Source organism: Cyprinodon tularosa, unplaced genomic scaffold (assembly GCF_016077235.1).
Source record: "Cyprinodon tularosa strain WSP-4 unplaced genomic scaffold, ASM1607723v1 ctg216, whole genome shotgun sequence".
In the NCBI taxonomy this organism is placed as follows: Eukaryota; Metazoa; Chordata; class Actinopteri; order Cyprinodontiformes; family Cyprinodontidae; genus Cyprinodon; species Cyprinodon tularosa.
The window spans coordinates 75,001-89,732 of record NW_024038801.1 but is presented as its reverse complement, the minus strand read 5'-3'; the positions used below and the strand labels follow the sequence as shown (position 1 = coordinate 89,732).

At 42.2% G+C, this 14,732-nt stretch overlaps 1 protein-coding gene across 3 annotated transcripts in view; it reads left to right on the top strand.

The window, feature by feature from the left end:
• Positions 1-595: 595 nt before the first annotated feature.
• The window catches only part of usp6nl (USP6 N-terminal like), an 80,761-nt gene continuing 66,624 nt past the window's right edge, over positions 596-14,732 (top strand). The window contains exons 1-2 of one of the 3 annotated variants that reach the window (XM_038285863.1): positions 596-779; positions 11,208-11,291. In XM_038285863.1, the coding sequence (XP_038141791.1) occupies positions 11,288-11,291 (4 nt within the window). In that variant the 5' untranslated portion in view covers positions 596-779; positions 11,208-11,287. Of the gene's footprint in view, positions 780-4,285; positions 4,501-4,737; positions 4,863-11,207; positions 11,292-14,732 lie in introns of those variants that run through there. The other 2 variants (XM_038285865.1, XM_038285866.1) reach the window with 2 other exon arrangements.

The following is a 14,732-nucleotide window of genomic DNA, read 5'->3' as shown; positions in this document are numbered from 1 at the left end:
CTGATTCTTCTGCAGGTTTTCCTGCTGGATCTCAGTAAAAATATGAGATTATTTCATGTTTTATTCCTTCAAATAATTCAGTTTCAATTCAATTAATTTTATTTCTTTAGGGCAATTTACAACACATGTCATCTCAAGGCACTTTACAGTTCACTAGATGATACAGTCTGATTGATTCAAAGTTTTCTATTTAAGGAAAACCAGTTGGTTGCATCGACTCATTGACTGGAAGGCAATCCCTCACACGAAGCATGCTTGTAGTGACAGTGGAGAGGAAAAACTCCCTTTTAACAGGAAGAAACCTCCAGCAGAACCAGGCTCAGTGTGAGCGGCCATCTGCTGAGGCCGACTGGGGTTCAGGGAGACGGAAGCAGAGATACAGAAAGCAGCTGTAAAAGGCGGCCCCATCCAGGAAACATACAGCCAGGCAGACACCAGCTCCCTAATAAGAGAAATAGAATAAATTAATAGTTAATTTTTTATTTATTTGCTTCTTTCTGATTCCTGGAAAGTAAAGTAGAAAAATAAATAAAAAGAGTTTTTAATGAGGGGAGGAGATGCGGGTGCAGTGGGCGGGCTAACAGGTGGTGGATGTGTGCAGGTGGAGCAGCAGCCTCCAGCAGCCAGGCGGGCGGCGCTTCATCCACCTGGATCTGGGCTGAGTTAGAAACGCTTCCTGGTCGGAACCATGGATCCTCAGCGCTCACTGCCCGGGAAGGAGAGCAGCTTATCCGCCAGAGACGTGAAGGAGGAGGGGGAGGATTCGAGCTGAGATCCAGGTGAGCAGCTCCGCCGGTTCTGGTGGTGTCGGAGCGGAGCGGAAACTTCCCGGGATCCATGAACCGTATCAGGGCTGTCAGGGAGCGGGGCTGAATGAAACATGGCGGCGGGGCTTTTCCCGCTCTTTCTGGGCGGCTGGGTGACCGAAAAGGAGCTGCTTTGGTTAACCGGACAGAAAAGGTGCTTTATGTTTTATTATTTAAACTTTGGACTTTTGGGGGATTCACCGAGGCCTACAGAACCGACCCACTGCTGCTGTCAGACCCACGGAGCGGAGCACAGACACTTCCGGTTGCCCTACAAATTAAAAGCTCGCTTATATCTCCCTCTTTTGTTTTGGTTTTTACAGCTGCATCTGAAACCAGTAAAAATTACCTAATTATACAGAAAATACTAATAAACCTGAAACTAACGGCTTGATCAAAGAGTTTCACTTGGATCAATGATCCTGACCTTTCATTCCACATTTCATATATTTCATAAACATGAATATGAATATGAATGTATTGTTTATTAGACAATATTTTCCCCAAAGTTAGGACATTTCTATTTTTAAAAAATGTATGACAGAGGAGACTCATCCACGACCTCCGACACTAAACTCTCCTCCTCTTGCATGTTTCCTCTGTCCATAGCGTTCCTTGACAGCGTCGTTTCTAAGTCACCAATTTAGTGCTACTTGGTCCCAATGGAATTTCCCATTGGGAACCTGCTAGCACTAAGTTGCTAACTGGTTAGCAAGATGCTTCCGACAAACCGGCCACAACCAAACTTGCTTGCGAGCCTTCCGCCACAACAATCCCGCCCCCTTGATAAATGACCAATTACATTCACTTCATTCACTCGTGTAAAGTCGGGCACATCTAGGGAGAATTCAGAAATTCAGTGGAACAGCCGCTTCCCTACAACTTTATTGGTTTATGGCCGAGGCTGCAGGAACAGGACGAGTTACAGGAACAGGAAAATGGTTCTGAAGGCCTCTGCAGTGGGCTGCTCAGTGGGGCAGTCTTTCTGCATGGAGTTTGCATGTTCTCTGAGCATGGGTGGGTTCTCTCTGGGTACTCTGGTGTTCTGTCAGATGAGCATACACATAGTCAATATACACGTTTATCCCGTTAGTTTATCCCTTCAGTTTTGTACAAAAAAACTATTTAATTACTTACCTTTTGGTATTTTTTTAAGCGTATGGTGATCTGACCTCAAATAGTGTGTTTTTTTTTGTACATGACTAAAGGGATACACGCCCGTTGAGGTAGTTTAAAGTTTATCTTTCATAGAAAAATAAAGGGATTAATGCAAATCTGATGTCTTGCGCGCTCATATTGACTATAGGTATGCTGGTCTGACAGAACACTGGCTTCCTCCCACAGTCCAAAAACATGACTTCTCTAGATTCTCCTTAGGTGTGAGTGTGTTCATGAATGGTTGTTTGTCACTGTGTCGCCCTGCAATGGACTGGAGGCCTGTCCAGGGTGGATCCTACCTGTCACCCATAGACAGCTGGAGGCACCAGCACCCCTCATGACCCTAGCTGGGATAAATCATGAAGGAAAATGCATGGATGGATGGATGGATTCTACAGATGTATTTAGAACCTTCATTTCACAGTTTAAAGCCGGTGGATAGATGGATGATCAGCTGTTCGTCTATAGTGGCTCCGTCATGCTCTGGGCTGATCTGGTCCTAAAACCAGATCAGGATGGATTCAGTCAGGCACATCCTGGGAGAACATTTGATGCAGTCTGTGGTCATCGATCGCATTATAGCTCACAGGCTCAGGTTTAGACGCCCTGGAAGATCTCAGCAAATTAAAAGTTCAGTTTTGATTCATTTGGAAAGTTAATGAAGCAATTCTTTCAGGTTTTCAGTCCAATAGACTTCCTGATGTGTTTGATGCTCTGTAGGTAAACATCCATATGTCTCTACTGCTGTTGCAGTTGGCAGGCTAGTTATGCATTTTGTGTATATATATATATATATATATATATATATATATATATATATATATATATATATATATATATATATATTAGGGGTGGAACAGTTCACAAAATCCACGGTTTGGTTCGGTTCACGGTTTCGAGGTCTGAGGTTCGAGGTTCGGTTCGGTTCGGTATATGTTTATTGTTACACCGAAAAATAAAAAAAATTAATAAAAATTATAAAAATTAATGAAAAATTAAAAATTAATGAAAAATTAAAAATTAATGAAAAAATCCCAGAAAATTTATGAACTCTAATTATTTTTAATGATCCGCGGAAACCCTGGATCATTTCCGCATGTTTTTCTGCTTTGAATTTAATCATCTGGCGCATGCTCTCTACCATCTCCAAGGGACTCAGAGCGGAGCGGACGGGAGTCACAGTGGAGGCTGTAGGCTTTGCTTTGAGCAGGCGGTCTGGAGCGCAGCGGGGCGGAGCGCTGACGGAGTATGAGGGATTTCGGGGTTAGCCTGACATGTTGCTCATGTTGCTGTTAGCATTAACAAAACGTGTTGCACAATGCTTGCACGCTGTTTTATCTACGTCATCGTAGGTCACTCTAAATGCAAAGCGCTCCCATACAGCAGACCTATAAAGTGCTGCTGGCGCGTCTTCCAACTCCTGTTCTTTCCCACTCGCCATACCCACACAATTCTCCACAACAACTGATTTTTCTCTGCTACACCCGGCTACGCTGCTTCGCTTCTTCTTCTTCTTGTTTACTACTGGTGGTTGGCTTTGGTCGCAGTACCGCCACCTTCTGCTCTGGAGTGTAAACGCTTCGCCTATGAGAAGCAGCGCATGAACCAAACGAAACACACGCGAACCGAACCGAGACAGTTGAAACAAACGGTTTGGACGGTTTTCATAAACCGTTCCATCCCTAATATATATATATATACATATGTACATAATTGGAATATTATTTATTATTTTGAATATTAGGTCAATATACATTCATAATTTAGGAATTATAAATATTTTTAACTTAATTAAAATTACAGTTTTCTATAAAATCAGAAAAAAGATTAACTCTGCTGTAAAAATAAGAGCATTTTTTAAAATCTGTTTTTAAAAAAATTTAGCACATGAAAACTGGGATCCTATCTCAATACAACTGAAGCTATCACCTTATTGTTTTTAAATAATTAGTAAAACAGAATTTTGAAATGAAATAGATCCAAAGGAGCCATCAGTAACCATGTCTGTTCCAGCGCATATCATCATTAGAACTTCATTTAGTGTTATATCTACGGTACAGGGGCCATAACATGATCTACAAGGGCACTGGCCCCTGTTGGCCCCTGTCTAGAACCGCCCAACCCTTATTATATATATATCTATACATATGTGTGTGTGTGTGTGTGTGTGCGTGTATAAAGGGTATTTCCGGTCCTGACTGGGCTAATTGTTGTAGCTTCAGTGTTCCCCCTGCAGTGGACTCTATCGACTGTTCAGCCAATCAGCGGCAATGATCACCACCCTCCGGATCTCCGGTGGTTTGTGATTGGCTGGCCGGGCTGTCAGTCACTCTGAGGAGCTCGGAGCTGCTCCTGCCTTTCAGCGTTTTTAATGAAAACAGGACCGCAGTTGTGTTTTTGTTTATAACCCCGTTATTAATGTGGAAACGAGCCTCTGGTCCGGGATGCGACTTTCAATGGGATCCAGTTCCGTAAAGTTGATCCGTTTGGGACGTTTTCTGCCTCACGAAACGGGATAGTTACGTTTGGCAGCAAGGTACGTGAAGCTAGCGGAAACACGATCCGCTTTGACTGTTGTTCTGTCAAAATAAAATCCAGAGAGCCGTTTATTTCAGATCGGTTGGGTTCCGTTTAAGCAAACCTTGTTGGTTATTTTACTTTTTCCGTCGAAAACACCAAATAAAGTAAATCTGCTGATATTAAATCAGATTATAATTCATTTTAATTAACGTGAGTTTTATTGTGGAATTTTAAGAACGGGTTCATCGCTTGGAGCTTGATGCTGTCCATCTGACTTCAGGGTAATGCGGCTTAAAGCAGATTTACAATTTGAAAACAAGGTGTGTGGCAGCTGGCCTTCAATGTTAGCTTTCAGTTTGCTGAGCAGCTCAATAAAAGGTAAATAAAGAAGCTTTTCTCTGCTTCTGCTCTGCAGGGGGGATTTTTGCCTTATCAGCTTTTCTTCTGCTTGGGGGGGGGGGGGGGGGGGGGGGGGTTCTGATTTAAAGTAGAGACAAGAACAGGATCAGCATTCCAGGGAAGGTCAAGGAAATGGCAGGAGAACATTCTCCAGGAAGAGGGAGATTCCAACATTCCTGAGCTCAAACTGTCATACTTCAAGCATTTGGAGAATTGAGCTTAATAATGTTTGTTTCTCCAATAATCAGTTTTTACTTCATTGATCTTCTCGCTGTGTTTTAGTTCTCTCAGGCCCTTCCTCCTTAATAAACTGAAGAAGATGAGCGGACGGCGCCCTAAACTCTGGACACCTTCATCTAGGGGGGCCAACCTCCATAAAAATAAGAAGGGACGCCTCATGTGCAGGCCAGCTGACCCCACTGCCTTTACCCCTCATGGCCTGGGGATTTTTAGCCCCCATTTGCGTTTTTTTTTAACAATTTAACTCAAATCTGCATTAAATCAGATGCTTATTTGCAGTGTGCTTTATAATCACTATCGCTGACTTTTTCTATCCAGGTATTTGTTTTTTCCCATTCCTCCCTACGACGGAGTATTAGAGCCAGGCTAGAGTTTGTTTTACGTTTTTATTTTGAGAATAAAGTCGTAACATTACGAGAAAAAGGTTGTAATATTACAAGAATGAAGCGATCATACAACAATCCATTTCAGAAAGAAAGCTTGGAGGTCCGACCAGCAGTTGACGGCCGACCAGCTCCACCAATCAGCAACCAGAGTCCACTTTGTCCTCCTGCCCAGTTTGATGCTGCTGCTAAAAGATTTCCGGATTTGTCAAACCAGAGTGGAACTATAACTTCACATGATGCTGCATATTTCGTATTTTAGGGAAGACAGGGCTTCTTGTAGGAGTTGTCATAAAATACACATTTATTCTCGGAATTTTAGGACTTTGTCGTAATTTTGCGACTTTATTCTCGTAATGTTACCACTTTATTCTCATAATATTATGACTTTATTCTCATAATTTTCCGACTTTATTCTCTGAAATTTCCGACTTTATTCTCTGAAATTTCCGACTTTATTCTCTGAATTTTCCGACTTTATTCTCTGAATTTTCCGACTGTATTCTACTAATGTCACAACTTTATTCTTGTAGTGTTACCATTTTATTCTCGTAATATTATGACTTTATTCTCATAATTTCCCGACTTTATTCTCGTAATGTTACAACTTTATTCTCGTAATATTATGACTTTATTCTCATAATTTTACGACTTTATTCTCGTAATGTTACAACTTTATTCTCGTAATATTATGACTTTATTCTCATAATTTTACGACTTTATTCTCGTAATGTTACAACTTTATTCTCGTAATGTTACAACTTTATTCTCGTAATTTTCCGACTTTATTCTCGGAATTTTGCTACTTTATTCTCAGAATTTTCCGACTTTATTCTCCTAATGTCACAACTTTATTCTTGTGGTGCTACGACTTTATTCTCATAATATTATGACTTTATTCTCATAATTTTACCACTTTATTCTCGTTATGTTATGACTTTATTCTCATAATTTTATGACTGTATTCTCGGAATTTTGCGACATTATTCTCGGAATTTTACGATTTTATTCTCCTAATGTGACAACTTTATTCTTGGAATTTTCTGACTTTATTCTCCTTATGTCACAACTTTATTCTCGTAGTATTACGACTTTATTCTCGTAATGTGACAACTTTATTCTTGTAGTGTCACAACTTTATTCTCGTAATGTTACGACTTTATTCTTGTAATGTTACAACTTTATTGTTGTAATTTTATGACTTTATTCCCGTAATAGAAGAAAAAAATATCCCTAGGCTGGCCCTAATACTCCGTCGTATCTCCCTGTATTTCTGCTTCCTTTTTTTGGAGGAGGAGCATCGCAAATCGAAGGTGCTCCGCCCCCAAAAGCAACGTCAGCATTTAAATTACTCCGTTCGTCCCCCATACTGCTCTGTTGTCTCCCGCTATCTTCTCTGCGAGTGACACTTGGCTCGACCAATAGGATGAGGGGATTCTGGATCGTTACTTATATGTTGTCAGCTCATTGGTCAAATTGCAGGACAGGGCCCGGGAACAAGTCTACCGTAAGTTTTGTATCCAACGTGCCCTTGTTCTTTATTTTCCGTTAGCATTTTCCTGACTATTTTTTACTCTCACAGTAATACGGGAAAAAGTGCGTTCCTTTTCAATGAAATACGATACAGGTACTTCTATTTCTAAGTACAGAACCGTTCTGTGTTTCAAGGGACGTTGGTAACGCTACCTTCATCGCTGCAGCCTTTTCAGGTCGAAGGTCAGAAGAGACTTCCTGCTGCTGCATGTTTGACCTTCTCATATAAAGAGCTGCTGACTTTTAGACAATGTGGCATATAGACCCCCCCTTAACATTTAGAGGATGACATCATCATGCCTGCAGACCTGGAGTCTCTGTAGTTCCAGGTTGTTCTCTACCCTCTAAAACAGATGGACAGTTGGAGTTTGGTCCTTACTTTGACTAGGCCGTTCTAACGCATGGATCCTACTCTCATCCACTGTGTCTGTCTGGATGTTCAGGGAGGGTCTCCTCCTGGAAGCTGAACCTCCTCCAAACTCTCAGGTCTACTTCTAGGATGGTTGCAGATGCCGCTTCCCTTTCCACCCAGCAGTAGGGTTGCAGAGCTTCTCCAGAACCAGCTCGCTCAGACTGGTTTTCCTCCCAGACTCTGAGGATTTCTGCTTCTGAGGGTCCATTACTTAGAGACAGGGACCGCTTGGACTGCTAGAACCTCGGCCTGTTCGTCCCCAGGTTTGATCGCACTAAGAAATGTTCCGTATGATTGTCCTTCTTCTTCAGTTGCTTTAGAAACATTCTGATTCGGATCAGGATAGAGAGAACGGGACAGCAGTGATCCGGTTTGGACCGGATCACCTGGGGTTAAAGTTCAGCCTCCTAAAATTGAAGGGAATCCACCTGATCTAGATGTCTTCCTGACTTTCATTTTCATCCCTTTCCATCTCTGCTGCTCCGTCGTTCTCTCCTTTCTTCAACGGCTCACAGTGCTCTGCCCAGTTAGTCTGAAGCTTTTATTTATTTTTAAACGCTTGATTGATCTTCTTCCACTGGATTTATCTGATCTTCGTCTACCTTGCTGCCATCCAGACCCTCAGATCAGCTGCCAGGATGAAGCTTAGAGGATCTATGGAAAAATTTCCCTTCAGGATCCTCCTGTTTTTACATCTTGTACAAATGTGATCCCGCTTTGTGAAATCCTCGTGCTTTGAGCTTAGCTTTTGATGCCTCTGGGTTATTTTTTCTGATCTTGTTTTTGTTTCATCGTGCAGAACTTTGGTCAGACCTAAATATTTTAGAATGCTGATGGATTTGGGTCATGGTTCTGCTGAAGCGCCCAGAGAAAAGACCTCATTTTTAGATCCAAATATTTCCTGATCTGCTGGAAAAATGTTCTTCGGAGGGGAATCAAGCCCACTGCATTACTGATCCTCCACCGGGACTCAGAGCTGGAATCTGATCCGTCATCCCAGAGACAGAGCTGACTTTTTTCTTGTGATATTACGACTTTATTCTCGTAATGTTACGACTTTATTCTCAAATTGTTACGACTTTATTCTTGTGATTTTACAACTTTATTCTCATAATGTTACGACTTTATTCTCGAATTGTTACGACTTTATTCTCGTAATTTTATGACTATTCTCATTGCGACCTTTTCTCGTAATGTAACAACGTTATTCTCGTAATTGTACGACTTTATTCTCGTAATTTGACAACTTTATTTTCATGATTTGACGACTTTATTCTCGTAATTTTATGACTATTCTCATTGCGACCTTTTCTCGTAATTTTATGACTATTCTCATTGCGACCTTTTCTCGTAATTTTATGACTATTCTCATTGCGACCTTTTCTCGTAATATAACGACGTTATTCTCGTAATTGTTAGACTTTATTCTCGTAATTTGACAACTTTATTTTCATGATTTGATGACTTTATTCTCGTAATTTTATGACTATTCTCATTGCGACCTTTTCTCGTAATTTTATGACTATTCTCATTGCGACCTTTTCTCGTAATTTTATGACTATTCTCATTGCGACCTTTTCTCGTAATTTAATGACTATTCTCATTGCGACCTTTTCTCGTAATATAACGACGTTATTCTCGTAATTGTACGACTTTATTTTCGTAATTTTATGACTATTCTCATTGCGACCTTTTCTCGTAATTTTATGACTATTCTCATTGCGACCTTTTCTCGTAATTTTATGACTATTCTCATTGCGACCTTTTCTCATAATATAACGACGTTATTCTCGTAATTGTACGACTTTATTCTCGTAATTTGACAACTTTATTTTCATGATTTGACGACTTTATTCTCGTAATTTTATGACTATTCTCATTGCGACCTTTTCTCGTAATTTTATGACTATTCTCATTGCGACCTTTTCTCGTAATTTTATGACTATTCTCATTGCAACCTTTTCTCGTAATATAACGATGTTATTCTCGTAATTGTACGACTTTATTCTCGTAATTTGACAACTTTATTTTCATGATTTGATGACTTTATTCTCGTAATTTTATGACTATTCTCATTGCGACCTTTTCTCGTAATATTACGACGTTATTCTCGTAATTGTACGACTTTATTCTCGTAATTTTACGACTTTATTCTTTTAATTTTGACACTTTATTGTCGTAATTTTGAGACTTTATTTTTCGTAATTTTGCAACTTTATTGGTTCTGCTAATGCACCAAGAGAAAATTGCCAATTTTTAGATCTATATTTCCTGATCTGCTGGAAAAATATTCTTCAGAGGGGAATCAAGCCCACAGCATTACTGATCCTCCACCGGGCCTCAGAGCTGGAATCTGATCCGTCCTCCCAGATACAGAGCTGGTTTAAGCCGGTTTTTGTTCTCTTGTCTTCCCCCTTTTGAACAGAGGCAGAGAGAACCGGGTCTGTGCTGCGGTCCGAAAGGGTGGGGGAGGGTTCTGCGTGAATAAAATCTGAAAGATGAAGATAAATTCAAGCAGAACCTCAGAGTTCTGCTGAGATGATCCTCCCTGCAGCTGCAGCAGATCGGAGGACGATGAAGCAGAGATGGAGCCACTGGGTCCAGCAGACAGCTGCTCCTCAGAACCAGAACCAGAATCTCCATTCTGTCATGGCAGCATGGCAGGATGGAGGACGGAGAACCTGATTCTCTCTAGACCACAGCCTGTTTCTAAATCTGCTCGGTTCCTGATCCGGTGTGCGACTCTGGACCGGTTCCAGGTCGGGGTATTGCGTTGCCATGGTTGCGGTCTAACCTGCACAGCAGCTCTATAAACGTGGTTCCACTTCCCTCGCCAGGAAGCTCGACGCATGCAGCCAAACCGGTTCCGTCTGTGCTGAAGCTTGTTGCTGCAGGTTGGATCAAACTTCAACCTAGCAGGAAGTGACATCTGAGCCACTTCCTGTCTGCCGTTTGGTAACCAGGACATGGTTGGAATGAAACGGGTCTGATTTGATCCTGACTGATCTGTGGAGGCTTGATGAGCTCCTATTCATCACGTTCTCTCCTCTTCATCACGTTCTGTGCTGGAAGTCACATTTCTTTGAACTTCCCCTGGTTACTGTTTCATTTCCTGTTCTGCCTGCTTCCCTAAAACAGGGAAACATAGTTTAATCTGCTGAGATGAGGATGAAGATGGAGAAGTCCTGCACAGCTGGAGCAGAACTCACCAGAACCATAAAGCTGGTCCTATCTGAGGTCTTCAGCTAGGAAATGCATCCAGTAGAAATGAGTTTATTTAATCTGGATTGTTGAATCCTGGAGTCTGTTCTGTAAAAAAAATATTAAACTGATAATAAATAAACCTTAAAGCTTCACTTTATCAAAGAAATGTTCCGGTTTATTTACAATCCATCTGTTTTCTCGTTTAATTCGTTGTTCAGTATTTCAAGCTGGTAACCATGGCGACAGGGCGATTTGCAGCATCAGCTGTCCTTCCTGCAGGGCGTTCAGCCCTCCGATCTGGACCTCCTCCCTCCAGCTGCAGCAGAGATCAAATTACCCATCATTATTTCTGATCACTATAATTCTGCCGGGTCGGTTGGTTCTGATCCAGATCACCTGTTAGTTAGCAGATCTGCCTCATGTGAAGGAATCCTCAGATGTTCTGGAGAACCTTTGGCCCGTTACATTAGCAGAACATGCTGGTTTGGAGCATCTAAGGAGATGTTTCCTCAGGAACTGTTGATGAATGTTGTTGTCTTGCTTCCTCCTCAGGTCATGAGTGCCCCTCAGAAACACCCAGTGGAGATTGACCTCACCTGTCCTAAGCCCCGCCCCACGCCCACACTCCCACCATGAGTAAGTGGATCTACTTTGCCTCTGATTCTGTTGCTGCTTCAAAGGAACCAAATGTTTGGAAAAATCTGGAATTCTGAAGGTAGCTTTGGAGAAAACATTGAACCTGCTCTATTCTATTCTATTTTATTCTATTTCATTTGATTCTATTCTATCATATAGAAAATGTTCCTGATGATGAAGGAAAATGGAGGAACCCATCCATCCTTTATCCATCCATCCATCTATCCTTTATCCATCCATCCTTTATCCATCCATCCTTCATCCATCCATCCGTTATCCATCCATCCTTCCATCCATCCATCCTTCATCCATCCATCCTTTATCCATCCATCCTTTAACCATCCATCCGTTATCCATCCATCCATCCATCATCATCCATCCATCCATCCATCCATCCTTTAACCATCCATCCTTTATCCATCCATCCATCCTTCATCCATCCATCCATCCATCCTTTAACCATCCATCCTTCATCCATCCATCCATCCTTCATCCATCCATCCATCCATCCTTCATCCATCCATCCATCCATCCTTCATCCATCCATCCATCCATCCATCCATCCTTCATCCATCCATCCTTTATCCATCCATCCTTTAACCATCCATCCGTTATCCATCCATCCATCATCATCCATCCATCCATCCATCCATCCTTTATCCATCCATCCTTCATCCATCCATCCGTTATCCATCCATCCATCCATCCTTCATCCATCCATCCTTTATCCATCCATCCTTTAACCATCCATCCGTTATCCATCCATCCATCATCATCCATCCATCCATCCATCCTTCATCCATCCATCCATCCATCCTTCATCCATCCATCCATCCATCCATCCTCCACTCATCCATCCATCCTTCATCCATCCATCCTTTATCCATCCATCCTTTAACCATCCATCCGTTATCCATCCATCCATCATCATCCATCCCTCCATCCATCCATCCATCCACCCATCCTTCATCCATCCATCCTTTATCCATCCATCCTTTAACCATCCATCCGTTATCCATCCATCCATCCATCCATCATCATCCATCCATCCATCCATCCATCCATCCATCCATCCTTTATCCATCCATCCTTCATCCATCCATCCGTTATCCATCCATCCATCCATCCATCCTTCATCCATCCATCCTTTATCCATCCATCCTTTAACCATCCATCCTTTATCCATCCATCCTTCATCCATCCATCCATCCATCCTTCATCCATCCATCCTTTAACCATCCATCCGTTATCCATCCATCCATCCATCATCATCCATCCATCCATCCATCCATCCTTTAACCATCCATCCTTTATCCATCCATCCTTCATCCATCCATCCGTTATCCATCCATCCATCCATCCATCCATCCATCCATCCATCTATCCTTTATCCATCCATCCTTTAACCATCCATCCGTTATCCATCCATCCATCCATCCATCCATCCATCCATCCATCTATCCTTTATCCATCCATCCTTTAACCATCCATCCGTTATCCATCCATCCATCTATCCTTTATCCATCCATCCGTTATCCATCCATCCATCATCATCCATCCATCCATCCATCCATCCATCCATCCTTTAACCATCCATCCTTTATCCATCCATCCTTCATCCATCCATCCGTTATCCATCCATCCATCCATCTATCCTTTATCCATCCATCCTTTAACCATCCATCCGTTATCCATCCATCCATCCATCCATCTATCCTTTATCCATCCATCCTTTAGCCATCCATCCGTTATCCATCCATCCATCTATCCTTTATCCATCCATCCTTTAACCATCCATCCGTTATCCATCCATCCATCCATCCATCTATCCTTTATCCATCCATCCTTCATCCATCCATCCATCCATCCTTCATCCATCCATCCTTTATCCATCCATCCATCATCATCCATCCATCCATCCATCCATCATCATCCATCCATCCATCCATCATCATCCATCCATCCATCCATCCATCCATCCTTTATCCATCCATCCGTTATCCATCCATCCATCTATCCTTTATCCATCCATCCTTCATCCATCCATCCATCCTTCATCCATCCGTCCTTTATCCATCCATCCATCTATCCTTTATCCATCCATCCTTCATCCATCCATCCATCCTTCATCCATCCATCCTTTATCCATCCATCCATCCATCCTTACTTCTTTCCATCCATCCTTTATCCATCCATCCATCATCATCCATCCATCCATCCATCCATCATCATCCATCCATCCATCCATCCATCCATCCATCCATCCTTCATCCATCCATCCATCCATCCTTCATCCATCCATCCATCCATCCTTCATCCATCCATCCATCCATCCTTCATCCATCCATCCATCCATCCATCCTTTATCCATCCATCCTTCATCCATCCATCCGTTATCCATCCATCCATCCATCCATCCATCCATCCTTCATCCATCCATCCTTTATCCATCCATCCTTTAACCATCCATCCGTTATCCATCCATCCATCCATCATCATCCATCCATCCATCCATCCTTCATCCATCCATCCATCCTTCATCCATCCATCCATCCATCCATCCTCCACTCATCCATCCATCCTTCATCCATCCATCCTTTATCCATCCATCCTTTAACCATCCATCCGTTATCCATCCATCATCATCCATCCATCCATCCATCCATCCATCCATCCTTCATCCATCCATGCTTTAACCATCCATCCGTTATCCATCCATCCATCCATCCATCATCATCCATCCATCCATCCATCCATCCTTTATCCATCCATCCTTCATCCATCCATCCGTTATCCATCCATCCATCCATCCATCCATCCTTCATCCATCCATCCTTTATCCATCCATCCTTTAACCATCCATCCTTTATCCATCCATCCTTCATCCATCCATCCATCCATCCTTCATCCATCCATCCTTTAACCATCCATCCGTTATCCATCCATCCATCCATCATCATCCATCCATCCATCCATCCTTTAACCATCCATCCTTTATCCATCCATCCTTCATCCATCCATCCGTTATCCATCCATCCATCCATCCATCCATCCATCCATCTATCCTTTATCCATCCATCCTTTAACCATCCATCCGTTATCCATCCATCCATCCATCCATCCATCCATCCATCTATCCTTTATCCATCCATCCTTTAACCATCCATCCGTTATCCATCCATCCATCCATCCATTCATCCTTTAACCATCCATCCGTTATCCATCCATCCATCATCATCCATCCATCCATCCATCCATCCATCCATCCTTTAACCATCCATCCTTTATCCATCCATCCTTCATCCATCCATCCGTTATCCATCCATCCATCCATCTATCCTTTATCCATACATCCTTTAACCATCCATCCGTTATCCATCCATCCATCCATCCATCTATCCTTTATCCATCCATCCTTTAACCATCCATCCGTTATCCATC